This window comes from Vipera ursinii, assembly GCF_947247035.1.
Source record: "Vipera ursinii genome assembly, chromosome: 11".
Taxonomy (NCBI): Eukaryota; Metazoa; Chordata; class Lepidosauria; order Squamata; family Viperidae; genus Vipera; species Vipera ursinii.
The window spans coordinates 16,808,716-16,824,561 of record NC_139524.1 but is presented as its reverse complement, the minus strand read 5'-3'; the positions used below and the strand labels follow the sequence as shown (position 1 = coordinate 16,824,561).

Genomic DNA, 15,846 nt, shown 5'->3' with positions numbered 1-15,846 from the left:
GAATAGCAGAAAGGGTGTCGGAAAGGGAAAGGGCAGAGCGCCCTCTAGCGTTTGCCCAACACTCTGCAGGAGGCCCCCTGCTGTCTGAACACACGGACTCTTCAAGAACCTTTACTTCCCATCCATGTTCTAAACACGCCATAAACACGTTGGTTGCTTTATGCAGGCAGAAACTTCCTTCCGGGAGCCCCTGGGTTTCCTCAGACCTGTATAAGGAGAATTAAACAACCCTCCAAAGATGTTTTGTTGATCTCATTAGGCAACGCTTTCAAGAAGAAAACAAGGGACGCAGTGGCTCAGTGGGTTAGGACGCTGAGCTTGTCGATCAGAAGGTCGGCAGTTTGGCGGGTCGAATCCCGAGTGCCGCGTAGCAGAGTGAGCGCCTGTTACTCGTCCCAGCTCCTGCCAACCTAGCAGTTCGGAAGCACGTAAAAATGCAAGTAGAAAAATAGGGACCACTACGGTGGGAAGGTAACAGCGTTCCGTGCGCCTTTGGCGCCTAGTCATGCCGGCCACATGACCACGGAGACGTCCTCGGACAAGCGCTGGCTCTTCGGCTTTGAAACGGAGATGAGCACCGGCCCCTCGAGTCGGAAACGACTAGCACGCGTGTGCGGGGGAACCTTTACCTTTTACCTCAAGAAGAAAGCTAGATTTCACAGACCCAAAGGTGCTTTTTTCACGAGGCAACTGGATTTCCTTGTTTTTTTTCTTGAAGACGTTTCGCTTCCCATCCGAGAAGCTTCTTCAGCTCTGACCTGGTGTTGGGGAACGGTGTCTCGACATCATAGGATTGTCCCAAATCCAAAATAGTCTGAGACAATCCACCAAACGGCTTACAGCGACACACTTCCCAGATCCACTTTTTTTTCCTATAGCTCGCTTACACACCTAACAGATCCAGACATTAGAGCAGGGGTGTCCAAACATTGCCACTTTAAGAACTGTGGACTTCAGTTCTCAGAATTCCCCAGATAGCCCTGCTGGCTGGGGAATTCTGGGAGTTGAGGTCTACGGGCCTTAAAGTTGCCAAGGTTGAATGCAGCTAATGTAGAGAGCTTGGCCAGGCTGATCTTCAGCTTACACCAGAGAAATTAGCTGAAGGAAGCATCTCTGAGAAGAAGCAGATGGAGGCTGAACAGAGGACAACAGCATCTCCATAGGAAACCATAATAGACCGAAGAAACCATGATGTCCATACAGGGCAAATTCCACCAAGTAGATAAAATATAAGCCAAGGGGCCTCAGTAGCACTCTACGTCTCTCAGGGCTTGGGAGAAAAGCCAGATTTTTAAATACTCTTAGAAGCCCTCAGGGTGAAAGTGTGGGAAGAATCCAGAGAAAGAAATGTTTCAGGAAATATTAAATATATTATTTAATTATAGATAGATAGATAGATAGATAGATAGATAGATAGATAGATAGATAGATAGATAGATAGATAGATAGACAGATATAGATATATAGATATAGATATAGATATAGATATAGATATAGATATAGATATAGATATAGATTTGTTTTCATAGATTTTCATGGGTACAGGTATGTAGGTCTTGGCGTATTTGGGTCTTTTCCCGTGTAAGATTGAGAGTGTCTTGGCGACGTTTCGGCGAGGTCCCACTCGCACAAGCACGAAGCCGAAGACACCAGCCTGAAGATGACAAGTGGGACCTCGTCGAAATGTCGCCAAGACACTCTCAATCTTACACGGGAAAAGACCCAAATACGCCAAGACCTACACACACACACACACACACACACACACACACACACTTAAATATATTTCCCCAAAGGAATAATGGAGAAAATCTTTAAAAAGGCAGAAACTGCCCCCTCACACACACACACACAGCTAGACAGCTCTACAGAAACCAGCTTTTAGAAATGCAGATGTAATAATCCGTTCAGGAAGGTTGGAGCCTTCCAGCTAGAAGCTGAAGAGATTAGGAAGACAAAGACCCTTAAAATCTACCTACCCCACCCAAACTCTAAGACAGGAGATAATAGGATTAACCAGTGCTTTTTTTTGTAAAAGAAAAAGGTGCCGGAACTCACACATGTCATACAACCCACCATGCCTACCCTACAAGGTTCCATCCAAAAAAGGTGCTGGAACTCCGTTCTGAGCGTTCTATGACAAAAAAAGCCCTGGGATTAACCCACCAATGCCAAAAGGGCATACTCAGACCCAGGTCAAAGTACATGACACAGGAAATACAAAGTCTCAAACAGGAACAGGAGACAACCTCAAGAGCCCCAGAAGGGATAAAAGCCCACCACTCTGCTCCATGTGGTCCCTTTTTCCCCCCCTTCCAGAGCCATCTTCCTGTCTGGCTCTCTTCTTCAATAAACTGCAACCTTCTTTCTAAAGCAGTCTCCATGTTGTTTATTCCCGGCTTGGACTGGACCCTGATGAAGATTTTTTTTTTTCAACAAAAGCCATGTGGATTTGGGGGAGGCTATTCCAGACAGCCAGCATCCACAAGGAAAGTCTTTTGATTGATAAGGGAAAAGGTTTGAAAGGATTTGTCCACTGGTCCGCAACGGGATGACCAGCCCTTCCAGACCAAGTGCGATTCCAGTTCGTTGGCTGAAAAGCTCGCTCTAAGTTCCGTCCTAACATTGACAACAAAGGTTCAGTGGCTTATTGCATTCGTTGACAAAAAAAGGTAGCACACCTTGTCATGTGTGTGTGTGTGTGTGATATGAGTGACTGGGAAACTGTCATGCATTTTACAGCTGTAGCTGTTGGACGGACTCTGCCATTAACACTTCGCTCTATAATTAGCAGCTCGGTGGGGAGCCAAGGAAAGAGTTATTCTTTGCAGCTGACAGCCCATTTGCAAAAGGAGGGTTGTGTATCCTGTTTAGGTGACAAGTGAAAATTAATCTGGCAATTCAAATAAAATAACTTGGCACCGCTTTCCTCTGGCTGGTGCTTTCCTCTGTTCAGCCGAGGCCAGCAATGAAATTCCTGGGAGTCAGCGCACGATGCAGACAGTCCTCAGCTTACGACTACAACAGAATTCCTTTGGCTTTGCAAGCTGGCTGTTGAGTGAGTCACAGCCTGATTCTACAACCATTTTTGCCACAGCTAAGCAAATCCCTGCTGTTGTTTAATGGAACCATGCACTCATTAAGCAAAAACATATGAAGAACGGTTGCTGGAATTGGGCATGTCTAGTCTAGTGAAAAGAAGGACCGGGGGTGACATGATAGCATCCTTCCAATATCTCAGGGGTAACCCCAAAGAAGAGGGGGGGTCAACCTATTCTCCAAAGCACCTGAAGGCAAAACAAGAAGCAACGGATGGAAACCGATCAAGGAGAGAAGCAACCTAGAACTAAGGAGAAACGTCCTAACAGTGAGGACAATCAACCAGTGGAGCGGCTTGCCTTCAGACGTCATGGGTGCTCCATCACTGGAGGCTTTTTAAGAAGAGACTCTCCAGAATGTCTGGGGTCTCCTGCTTGGGCAGGGAGTTGGACTAGAAGACCTCCGAGGTCCCTTCCGACTCTGTTATTCTGAATCTGGTTTCCTCCATTGACTCTGCTTGTTGGAGGCCAACTGGGAAGGTCATAAACAGGGGTCATGTGACCTGAGGATGCTGCAACCATTGTAAAACTACATGCCAGTTGTCAAGCAGCTGCATTTTGATCACACGATCGTGGGGATGCTGCAATGGTCATCAATGCAGGGACCCGTCAAAAGTCTCTTTTTTCAGTGCTGTTGTAACGTCAAAGGATTGCTCAACCTACGGTTGCAAGTCAGGGGATTACCCATATTCTTTTACCCGATGTAAGCTGTCCAGAATCTTGTAGCACCTGATATCCAGAGGTGTTGGTCTTCACATCTGCATGTAGTTTTCCCTTGGCCACGGTAAGACAAGGTTGCCTTTTGAGTCTTTGGGCTGATCCAAGAAATTTCCAGCCAGCCTTATTTGCAACAGCCGTAAATTCCCCTGCACTGGCGGTGATGGGTAGGCAAGCCTCTACTCTTGTCACTGATCTGTCACCTGTATATATGGGGGACACAACAGTTATGCAAGGAAAGGAGTTGAAGGCGCTCTGTTTTGCAGCCACCGGATAAAATGCCTGGTTTGCTTCTTTAGGGACCCGGTTCTCTGTCTTTGCCACTTCAGTGAAATTTACCGTAGCTTATACGAAAAAAGATTGTGAGCTTTATTAAGAGTTTCTCCAGGGCAATTTTGCTTCCCAGGTGTTATATATCTTTGATTTTCAGGAGCTGCAAAGGCAGGACGAGAAACCAATAGCTAATAAAAAAAAAAGCACAGGGATATTTCTTAACGTGCTTTTTTTGCTTCGTTTTTCTTTACAGCTTTAAAGAACAAACACAACAATTCAAGCCCCAAGTAGAAAAGCCTCACAAGAGGAAAGGCTTGCACCGAAAAGCAAGGTTTTGCAAAAGGCAAAGGAGAGGTGAAGCTTTTTGAACAGCTGATCTTTGCAAATGTAAAACCCCCAACTGGACCACAGACAGTTCTACAATTGTGGGGGGGGAAAAAACCACCATTTTATTGCAATGAGGTTATTTATAAGCCACAATTTATTTTATGAATGCTAATATGTATGCAGGTAAGTTCTAGACCAGGGGTAGGCAAGCTCGGCTCTTTTATGACTCATGGACTTCAACTCCCAGAATTCCTGAGGAATTCTGGGAGTTGAAGTCCATGAGTCATAAAAGAGCCGAGCTTGCCTACCCCTGTTCTAGACTATAACCAAAAGAGAATTTCCATTGCTAAACAAAGTGATAGTTAAATAAGATGAATCTGATTTTACCACCTTTTTTGCAGCATTTGTTAAGCAAATCAATGAGAACAGAGCTGGAAGGGACCTTGGAGGTCTTCTAGTCCACCCTCCAGATGCCATTTCTCAAACAAGTGGCTGTCCACAATCTCTTCTTAAACACGTCTAGCAGTGAAGTAATCACAACTTCTGAAGGCCTGTTGTTCCACGGGTTAATTGTTCTCACTTCAGTTGCTAAGTGAATTATGCAGTCTTTTAATTTAATTTAATTTAATTTATTGAATTTATATACTGCCCTTTCCCGAAGGACTCAGGGCGGTTTACAGGGTATAATTTTAAAACATTAATACAAAAATTAAGACCAATTTAAAAAGATTAAACTAAGTCCCTGCAACATGTAAAACCCCAGTTAAAACCCAATTAAAACTCAGCCTGAGCCAGAAAGCTTGAAGAGCCAAGTCTTCAGGTCTCAGCGGAATGATCAAAGGTCGGGGGCAGTCCTAAGCTCCACAGGCAGCTGGTTCCAGAGGGCAGGCGCCCCCACAGAGAAGGCCCTCCCCCTGGGTGTCATCCGCCGGCATTCTTTGACCGGCGGCACCCTGAGAAGACCCTCCCTGTGGGAGCGCACTGGACGAAGGGAGCTTGATGCCGGCAGCAGGTGTTCCCTCAGATATCCCGGACCGTCACCATTTAGGGCTTTATAGGTCATCACCAGCACCTTGAATCTCACCCGGAGGGCAACTGGAAGCCAATGCAGCTTTAAGCAAATCCAGCTTTCCCCATGGAATTTCTTGCTGGAAGCCAGTTGGAAAGATCACACGTGGGAATCACCTGACCTCAGGACGCTGCAACTGTCACAAGTACATGCCAGTTGCCATGCATCCAAATTCCAAATTCACGTGACTGCGATGCTACGACGAGCATTAAGTGTGAGAATCGGTTGCAAGTCCCTTTTTTCAGCGCCACTGTAACTTCAAAAGGCTGATAACAAATAGCTGTTGAGACAAGGACTCTGTACAGAGCAGGCAAAGGTGTCTGAATTATCTAAGCAATATTATTTAACAGTTGGGGGGAAAGGAAGTTTGAGATTTGACTCAAATATGACCTGATTTTTGGGGTTAGAGTTGAGATGGGTCAGAGGACTTGCTAGAATCTGAGACACTCAATTCTCTGCATGGGAAGCGAAGGATGCACCCCCAAATACGGACAAATCTTATTTCTAATATCGATGCAATCCAGATGCAGGTTTTGGCTTTTGAGCTGAAAAGGGACAAAGGGTTTTCAACCTCCAGAGATTTTGGACAAGAGACCCTCACCCTGAGCCCTGGTTCTCGTTCAGCGCTATAACCCATTTTGCCCTAAGCAACTGGGGTGGCCATCTCGGCAAGGATGATGGGAACTGAGGTCCAAGTAGCAGATGGGTTGCTCCTGGCAAGGCAGGGGGTTTATAATCCCTGATTTTTTTAAAAAAAAAACAACAACACACGAAACGAAACATAAGAACGTTTTAAACTGCCCGCGACTGGACGATGCCCAAAGCAAACGCAACTCAGGAATACATGATGGTGCAAATATTGATCTTGCCACTAAGCTGCTTCATTCAGCTGCTCATTTTCGCTGATTCTGAACTTCTTCCGCTGCCTTTGCTGAATGAGATGCAACGTTAGCAAAGGCGGGATGGATGCACGCGTTAAATCTCGCCCCTTTGGACCGAGAGATCAAAGCTACGTCGCGAATGCAAGCTGGCAAGAAGGGAAACATCAGAAAAGCGGCGCCGCCTCCTTTGCGTTTCACCCTTTTTTATTTCTCCCCCCCCGCCACTGCTTCCCAATGGTTTCTTCCGAAAAAGGCGGGGCTTCCTTTTATATTCGGGGCGTCCTATCGGCTTCCCGCACGATTCCGGTCTTTCTTTCGTATTCGTTTGCCCATCCACCCCCGTTTTTTTGCGGAACGTTGGTATGTTCCGCTCCAAGGCCTGCGCAGGCCGTGCCCTTTACGCTTCCGTTGCCGCATTCTGGAAAGGGCTCTGCGCCCTCGAGAGGCAGCGTGGGAAGCCCGGTACGCCGCTTCCGTTAGAGAGCTCCGCTTATTCCCTAGCGAGACTTACGGCGGCGGCGTGCCTGGGGCGGCGCGCCCGAGGGACGGAAACGGCGTAGCGGACGCTCCTGGCGGGACGTGGCGGCTGCGGGGAGCCCGGCCGGAGGCGGCCAAGGACGGTAATGCTCGCCGGCTCCGCTCCTGCCCGGACTCCCCGGGTCTCTCGGCGGAGGGCGGCAGAAATCTGGGGGTGCCTGATGGCAGCAGCCGGGCGGGGGGGGAGGATCCCCTGGTGGGCCCAGAGTAGTACTCCAGAGCCCATCGTCCCCTACCCTCTCGATGCCTTCCTCCTGGTCGTCTCCAAATGGGTTTTGGGCCACCCCGTGGTTCCCAGCTGATGAACATCTTTCAGGGCCCTCCAGGTCGATGGGACTCTAACGCCCATCATCCCCAGCCACCACGCTCCCCTGGCTCCCAGGTAGCCCCCATCCTCTCGACCTCTTCCTTTCCCCATCGCTTTCCGGGCTTGTGAAGCTGCGGCTCCCATCATCCCCAGCCCACTTGCTCCTCTGCCCTCCCTCCAGCTATGCTGGACTACAGCCCCCATCGTCTCAGGCTCCTTCCTTTCCTGCAGCTCCCATCATCCCCAGCCACCACAGCCTCTTTCCCTGTCCCGGAGAGGCTGGACCCTCATGCCCAGCCGGCACAATTGGACCCTCGCTCACCCTGGGGATGGGCTCTTCTGCCTCTCCATCGTCCCCAACCGGTGGGACCTCCAGATGTGGCACAATCCAGATGCTTAAAGACTAAAAAAAACCCATCATCCGCCTACCTCTCAACCCCCCTCCCCCTCCCAAAGTGAATTATACTACGGTAACATCCATTCACAAAGCCACACTTTGCATTTCTATGTATGGCAGAGGTACCAAAGCTAATACAATTAATAATAAGAGTAATAATAATAACAATAGTTACCCTTAAATTTTATACAGGCCATCGATCTTTATTCTTTGAACTTTTCTTTTTTTTAAAAAAAATAATTCCACCAAGCCATTTCTCAAGAGTCTCTCTCCCTTTTGAAGTTGCCAAGGAAACCACAACTGGAATTCTGGAATTCTCCCCCCCCCCCCGCCACAAAAGGGGCAAATGACCCACCCTCAAGTGGGCTTGTGGGCAGCTTCCTCTGTGCAAACTCCACTGACTCGTGTCCAATTCTTCCTCCCCAGAGTGGGATCTGTTCCCAGATGGATGGTGACCCCTGAAGCCCCTTTGACGGCTACCTGCCTTTGAGAGCCTCTCCGTCTAACCCTGGTCCGTCCTCGGCCTTGGCGCGGGACTTCGCCATGTGGCACAAGGCCCTGGCTGTGGCTCTGCTGGCCTTGACCACGGGTTATGTCTTCTGGCTGGACCCCACCTTGCAGGATTCCCTGTGGGGGCATCTCTCGGGCTCCTTCCTGTACCAACTTCGGGGGGATCCAGGGTCCTCGGAGAGCAGCATGGCGGAGGCGTGGGACGCCCTCATCACCCAGCCAGCCAAGCAGTGGGGCAGAGTTGCTGTGGGGTAAGAATGGATCGACCGCTCATTTGGGTGATGTAGAATTGAAGGAGGCCTAAATTTAAGGACGCCTCCCCCCCCCCGACTTTGCTTGTCAGAAGGTCACGAAAAGGGGATCACGTGATCCCGGGACACGGCAATAGTCGTAAATATGTGCTGATTGCAGGGATGCTTCAAGGGTCTTTAAGTGTGAAAAACGGTCATGAATCACTTTGTGCCATTGTAACTTTGAACGGTCAGTAAGCAAACTGCTATAAGTTGAGGACCACCTGTGTCTCAGAAACTTTACAGAGAGGAAGCGTCCCAACTGGGCGTTTTTGCAGGGATGGGTCTGCCAGGCAGAATCCATCCATGGGTGCCTGCTTTGGGGGTACAAGGGATGTGGTCTTTTTCCATCATAGGGAAAATTTCATTTTAATGTGTGCCAATTAGTGTACATTCAAAGTGACAATAAAGTTATTCTATTTTCTATTCTATTCTATTCTATTCTATTCTATTCTATTCTATTCTATTCTATTCTATTCTATTCTATTCTATTCTATTCTATTCTATTCTATTCTACCCTACCCTTACCCTACCGTAACTGTTGGGTGGAAGGCCTGGTCTTCGTTTTTCCAAAGCGGAACTGCCATCCCTTCCGAGGCAGAAGGCCCCGTGTGCAAATTGGAGGGTTTCACGCAGAGCCTTGATACCTGAGGTGGTCTCTCTCCCTTCTTCGCTTGCTCTTCAGGGTCAACGCCTGCGTAGATGTGATCCTGTCCGGGGCGAAGCTGCTGCAGGCCCTCGGCTTCCGCGGCAAGGGCGGGAAAGACCACTCTGTCTTGCGTTCCGCTGCTGATCTGGAAGAAGCCTTCCTCCATTTCATGGGGCAGGGGGCTGCTGCGGAGCGGTTCTTCAGTGACGCAGACGCCTTCCACCGCATCGCACAAACGGCAGCCAGCTATCCTGGCGCTCAGGTGGGCTTTTCGCTTGAGAAGGAGGTCCTCGTGACTCGGTTGGTATCAGGAGTCCGAGGCCTCTTCTGGAGGCGTGCGAGATTTGGACAACAAGCAGGGATGCTAAGGATCCAAAGCATATACGAACATGTTCCAAGGCTCCCTTAAGCCAGTGTTTCTTAAATAACTACAGGTCGATAGTGAATCTTCTGAAATTTACAGCTGTGTAAATTTCTGCAAAGTCATGCTAGTTCTTGGCTGCCAGCTGCACCAGAAGCTGTAAATCCACTGTGAGTTGACAGCTTATTTTACCAATGCTCAGATCTCACTTTTAATTTAGGACTTGATTAATGGCTTTAAGATTCTTTGTTTTGTCACACTTGTGTTTAGCAGATGTTTTGAGAGCTCAAGGAACGTGTGTGTGTGTGTGTGTCCATTTTTCCTGGTTCTATACAAACAAGCCAAGTTTATCTCACTTGCACTTATTTTGGGAGAGACGGTAGCCGACTGGAATTAGCCAGATATCTGATGCTCAGAATGTGTTTCTGCAGCAGGAAATGTGCTGGTTCTGGTGGGGTGTGTGTGTGTGGAGTGTCGCTTATCAAGATTAGTTGTCATTTTCTTTAATTGAGTTGGCATTCTGTTCCTCATGAAAAGAATATGCCCATTAGATGAAAGAGCTAAAATAAAATGGAAAGCAAGTCAAGGCTGCAAGAGTCGGCAAATATGTCAAGGAACCGAAAGCTTGAATAAAGAGAATAAAATCCGTAATCAAGAGAACTTCGCAAGCAATCTTGTCTGTTCTCACCATCCTCTTTTTGACCCCTCTCTCTCTCTTCAATTTTATGTTCTTATAAAATTGCCAGTGCAGAAATCTGCAGCGTTGGAAAATGGCATTGACCCATGAAACGTTATGCTTCAGCGTAATTGGCTGGTTTTTTAAAAATGCCACCTATCTCCCTCTTGTATTATGACAGTATTGGCAAAAGGCTTAACGGTGTCCCTTCACTGGAAAGTGGGTCCAATGACTTCTTACTCTCTTGCAGTTGTATGTTGGAGGAAATGCTGCTCTCATTGGCCAGAAAATTGCATCTCATCCTGGCTTAAAGGTAAGCTTTATTCTCTGCCTGTAACTGTAAATTGTGTTGTCCCTCCGGTGTTTGTATATCATAATGAGGCTGACAACGTTCACAAATGACGCCCGTCTGCTCACTGCATTTAGATCTCAAGCAACAGCACAGCAAAAGAATCAAGGGCGCACATGAACAAACGTGACTTGGCAGGCATGCAATGATCGACTTTCATATCCTGCTTTTAATTTTATCAATAGGAAAAAGTTTTGCCGGCGTATCCTATGCCTCTTAAATCCGGATTGGGATCCAAATCGGAAAATTCATTAAGAACCTAGCCAATCTGAGAAGAAGTTATTATCGGTCTGTTTACTTGTAGGTTCTACTTTGTGGCCCGATTGGGCCTAAACTTCACGAGTTGCTTGACGAGAATGTAATCGTCCCTCCAGAATCCCTGCAAGAATTAGATGAATATCATCTTATTTTGGAATACCAAGCAGGTATGTGCCATTTGAAGATCCGAAAGGCAATTGGTAGGGTAGTGTAAACGACTATGAAACATCTTGTTTGAGAGCTGGACGCCATCACCAATCTACCGGTTAACCATTATATCTTAGGTTCAAATTTGCAACATGGTCCTCACAGAACTCCGATCGATTACGTTGAAGTCTAATAGAGCAATACCCAAATGCAGAAATAGTAAAAATAATAATAATACACCGCCCACCCCCATATTTGTCAACATTGCAGAAGTTTTTAAGATGCACTGCCCAGTTCCCCATCTGGGAACAATGTGTGGGAACGCATCCCTGTCACTGGTAACGGATTGCAATCTGTCACGGGTTTCCTTTTGAGCTTGGTTCGGTGGGGTCAAAACAGAGAATGAGAGGCAAGCAGTGAGCATGCTCGGTAGCAGTCTGCCCAAGGTGAAAGGTTTGGCGATGAAATGGATTCGTGAGACTTGTTCTTTCCTCCAGACTTTGATCTGCCACATTAACGTTCTGCAGCCTGCAATATTTTGAATCCACCCAGGCCTGAAAGGTCCAGTAGTGGAAATATGCATAGCTCTGCTTTAAAAAAGAGAAAGCACAGAAAACCTGACTGCATGTTCACGTGATTGAGATCTACGGTGTTTTTGCAAAAAAAAAAAAAAAAGACGTTTACAACTATTATTCACTTAATGAGTGTGGTGTTTGCTTAATGGCTGCAGTGCTTGCTTTATGACCGCTGCCAGAAAGATCATAGTATTGAGTTGGTCAAATGACCATCATAGCTTACAGCCATAATGTACAGGCTTCCATTACGGGCCTGTAAGTTACTTGACTAGCAGAAGTTCCAAAACTACGACTGGCCTAATGGCAGGCTTTCCGCAGAGAGTGTTTATGCCTTTCCTGATAACCGAAGTTCAGGAGAAACTGTTAAGAACTGTCCCAAAAGCAAGATGTGTCTGCAAAGATTCCGTGTAATGATGGGCTTTTGTGTTGTGGTGTGTGTCTCTTGTGTGTGCTTATCAGGCGAAGAGTGGGGAGAGCTGAGAGCCCCCAACGCCAACCGATTCATCTTCTCCCATGACCTGTCCAACGGGGCCATGAACATGCTAGAAGTATTTGTATCCAGCCTGGAGGAATTCCAGCCAGACCTGGTGGTGCTTTCAGGATTCCACATGATGGAAGGACAGACCAGAGAACTATGCCAGAAGAGGATCCGAGAGGTAGGATCCCAAATGCTTTGGTTTCTCGTTTCAAAATTTCCCCAGAACTGTTTTTGCCACTTAAAAAGACTAGAGATGGAGCTTTATGGTCAGGATGCTGGGAATGAGGTATGCTGCAATGCTGAGGTTGAGAAACCAAAGTTTGCAGGCAAAATGTGGGCCACCCGGTGTTTGTATGGTCCACGCACGAGTTAGAATATGGTCAGATGGTCAAGCCTGACCTCAAGCAAGCTCCTAGGGTGAGGGGAGGGCCTCCTGGATAGTGGCCTATCAGCAGCCTCCCTGCTGGTGCACCAGTGCTGTCCATTGGCTGCCTTGCTCCTTGGCCCACAGATCTGTCAGCCATGCCTGCAAAGATGGAAGGAGGACAGGATCTGGTCCTTTATAAAGCTTGCCAACTCCTGCTCTAATCCTTTATCCTCCAGCTTGCAGCATCTCCTGGTGGTAGTGCTGGGGATGATGGGAGTGGGCATCCAGCATGATGGTCTAGGAAGATGAATCAAAGACTTTCTTTTGCCCTGCAAAGAGATATGCTTGGAGGTTCACCAACCACTCATTGACGCAACAGCCCTTCAGTCGGAAAGAAGCTGACTCCGTTGGGTGGTCTCCCTCTGCTATCTTCCTATTTGCCTTTGCTTCTCCTAATCTGAATTTTTTGGTGTGTGTGTGTGTGTGTGTTTCTGTAGGCCGTAACTTCCATTTCTGACATTCCCACGGACGTCCCGATCCATCTGGAATTAGCCGGTATGACCGACCCAGACCTCATGAGAGAAATAATTCACCAGGTAAATCACAATTGGTGAATCTCTTCTCACCTTCAGAACAGATGGAAGTTGTGAGATGAATTTAAAGTATCTGGGATGCTGTAGACAAAGGCGGAGTTATTTAATGGGAAGGGAAGACCTTGGCTGGAGATTACAACCCGCCTGCTTTACATATTATGAGTCGGGAACCAGCATGGTCACAGGTCAAGATCCAAGGTCTACCAAAAGGCAGATCACCACAGACTGCACAGGCCAAAAGTCCATTGTATCAGATGGCAAGGATCTCTGGCTGTCTTTTGGCATGCTTGATCCAAAGGTATGCTTTAATTTCCAGTATATCTCATGCAGGAGTGTCCATCCTTGGACACTTTTAAGACTTGTGGGCTTCAACTCCCAGAATCCCCCAGCCAGCCACGCCTGAATTCTGGAAGCTGAAGTCCAAGGTTGGACACCCCTACCTTCATCTTTAGACGTTGGGACTCCTCCAATGCCAACCTATCACTTGGTCTGTCTGTTAGCAGATCTTCCCTCTCGTGAACTCCATCGGCTTGAACGAGCAAGAGCTGCTGTTCCTCAGCCAGGCAGCCTCGGGACCTCACTCCAACTTAACTTCCTGGAATGGCGTTCCAGATGTGGCTGTTGTCAGTGACATCATTTTCTGGATCTTGAAAGAACACGGGAGGACTTCAGCCCAGGTTTCGGATCTCACCCGGATCCACTTCCATACTTTAGCCTACCACCTCCTGGTTACCGTGGATGGGTATTGGGGCAACCAGGTGGCCGCGGTGGCTGCTGGAGCCAGGGTGGCGGGGACCCAAGCTTGTGCCACCCAGACCATCGACGCCAGCAAAGTCTTCCTGAAGGCACCACTGGAGTTTGCCACTTCCAAGATGGAGGGGGCCTCCAGCGTCTCCTTAAACCCGAAGGAGCCCATCTCGGTATGGCATCGGAACGCCATTTCTTTCCACTACACCCCCGTGCTGGTGTGTAAAAGCCCTCTGCGGACTGTGGGCCTCGGGGACGCCATATCTGCCGAAGGACTCCTGTATTCAGAAATCCATCCTCATTAACCCCTGAATAAAGAGATCACTCCATCCGCAGACCAAGCAGGTAGGGGCTGGAATTCAGACTAGATCAGGAACCCAAAGGGGCGAAAATATAAATGCTACCCAGAACTTGGGATTTATTGCCACAGGAATGTTTATAACGCAATGGTTAGGTAGGAAGGGACCCTTTTTGGACGGTGCGAGAAAGCCAAGTTTATTTAATTTTTTTAACAAATTAAGTCCATTTAATTTGCTCTAATTTCTAAACGGGATGTTGTTTGTTGGTGCCTGTTTATTCCAGGGTGAGATATAGGGATTCTTTTGAGAATCTTATCGGCCAGGCAGAAGTTAAAAAAATAAAAATTATTTCTTCACATTCCCGACATAGCAAAACCCAACCTTCTACTTCTTTGGAAGACCAATGTAATTTACCCTTTAACTTTCCTACTTCCAAAGATTCCAAAGATGTACCAGCCTATTAATAGGCAAGGCAAGGGTTCTCCTCTTAGGCTCATAAAGTGACCAAGGCTGCTGTCGAAATGTCAAGAGAAGTATTTCCTTTGCTGGATAATGCTAATTTCTTCTCTTTTTTTTCTTTTGCGGTTGCTACTTTCAAAGGTCTCTTGTTGGCAAGGGGATTCTCAAATGTGAGGCAGTTTTGTCTCCTCTAACGATGAAGGCTGGGGGCAAGGACGGGAAAGGAGAGCCTACCGTATAACCGCTGCAGACATCTTAAACGTAATAGGCAGAACAAGTTGCAATAAATCTGGGCAAAATGCCGAGGTATATCTTGCTGAAGCCTTAACGTGGCCCTTAATAAACAACCAGAAACAATGTTTGTTTTTTTTAAAACTGAACTTTGATTAAGAAAAGAGCTTCTAGCATTTCTGGCTTGCTATATTAGCATGAGGTCTTAGGATCTCAGGAAGATGGATTTCAATTGTTCATCCCCCACCCTTTTTTTTTTTTGCAGTACAGCATAAAGACAGTGCCTAATATGAGAGCGTCAGCCACATGAGTTATTTACATAAATAAAATCCAGAATCTGCCAGGAGCTGGGCAAAAGCCAGTGCAGGTGCAAGGCTTAGGGGCAGAAATTCAGATCCAAATCTGTGCTCAGTAATTCCCACTTGGTAGGTTAAGACTTCAGTGGTTGTAAATTACATGGGAGCTGTGTAAAGAGTAAAGCAGTGGGTTTACGTCCCAGAGAGGAAGCGCAAGATTAACATATAACTAACAACGGAACTGAAATGTTCAGATTGGCCTTTTGAATGTGACAAAATGGGATGAATGCCGGGAGACCTTAAAAATGTACATAGGTAACTCTTGACTTAAAACCATAATTGAGCCTGGAATTACGGTGGTAAGTCATTGTGGTTAAATGGGTCGTCATGCAGCTGCACCCGATTTTGTGAACTTTTTGTGGCGCTGAAGCAAATCCATTTTATCCAATGGGTGGGGTTTTTTTTTTGCTTTTTGCCAGAAAGCAAAAAAGAAAATGTGCCCAAATGTCAAAAATCGCCCAAAATTCTGGTTGTGTCCACAGAATGCTACAAATGGCTGTAAATAAGAGCCAGTTGCCAAACGCCCAAAAATATAATCACATCACTGGGGGGGGGAGGCGTAATGAGAACTGCAAGCCGAGTCGTAAGTACCTTTTGTGGGGTCCGTCATAACTTCAAACGGTCGCTAAGCAATGTACTGTGCCCCATTGACGTTCCCCCTTTTTTTGTGAATGTCATTGTAAATGTATTCAGACTCAAGGTACATATAGGGTACCGCCAGTTAATGAATGCCAGCGGGTTATTCCCAGGGGAAGGGCGTTCTCTGTGGGTGCGCCTGCCCTATGGAACCAGCTCCCCACGGAACTTAGGAGTGCCCCCGACCTTCGCTCATTTCGCCGAGACCTGAAAACTTGGCTCTTCGATCTGTTTGGTCCAGACTGTGGGGTTGTTAATT

The 15,846-nt window shown here is 47.3% G+C and overlaps 2 protein-coding genes across 6 annotated transcripts in view; one reads left to right on the top strand and one right to left on the bottom strand.

The window, feature by feature from the left end:
• The first annotated feature begins 6,878 nt into the window (after window positions 1-6,878).
• On the top strand, window positions 6,879-14,336 carry ADPGK (ADP dependent glucokinase). 3 transcript variants are annotated; one of them, XM_083371151.1, is made up of 8 exons: window positions 6,879-6,985; window positions 8,033-8,367; window positions 9,092-9,317; window positions 10,343-10,405; window positions 10,746-10,866; window positions 11,881-12,077; window positions 12,764-12,862; window positions 13,363-14,336. In XM_083371151.1, exons 2-8 carry the CDS (start codon window positions 8,150-8,152, stop codon window positions 13,909-13,911), a joined length of 1,473 nt encoding a protein of 490 aa, XP_083227277.1. In that variant the 5' UTR covers window positions 6,879-6,985; window positions 8,033-8,149; the 3' UTR covers window positions 13,912-14,336. The 3 variants fall into 3 exon arrangements, with proteins under 3 accessions (XP_083227277.1, XP_083227276.1, XP_083227278.1); XM_083371150.1 differs by having other exon boundaries at window positions 13,360-14,336; XM_083371152.1 differs by lacking the exon at window positions 8,033-8,367 and having other exon boundaries at window positions 6,956-6,985; window positions 13,360-14,336.
• BBS4 (Bardet-Biedl syndrome 4) overlaps window positions 10,595-15,846 on the bottom strand; it is a 45,837-nt gene continuing 40,585 nt past the window's right edge. For 2 of the 3 annotated variants that reach the window (XR_014493497.1, XR_014493500.1), the window contains one exon: window positions 10,595-10,820. The gene's annotated coding sequence lies outside the window, so the exon portion shown is untranslated. Of the gene's footprint in view, window positions 10,821-13,299; window positions 13,506-15,846 lie in introns of all 3 variants that reach the window. The other variant, XR_014493496.1, reaches the window with a different exon arrangement.

Coding starts and splice junctions, on each gene's coding strand:
- ADPGK (XM_083371150.1), top strand. CDS start 8,150: ATGTGGCACAAGGCCCTGGCTGTGGCTCTGCTGGCCTTGACCACGGGT. Junction 10,867..11,880: donor TATTTTGGAATACCAAGCAG/GTATGTGCCATT, acceptor TGTGCTTATCAG/GCGAAGAGTGGGGAGAGCTG. Junction 12,863..13,359: donor TGAGAGAAATAATTCACCAG/GTAAATCACAAT, acceptor TCTGTCTGTTAG/CAGATCTTCCCTCTCGTGAA.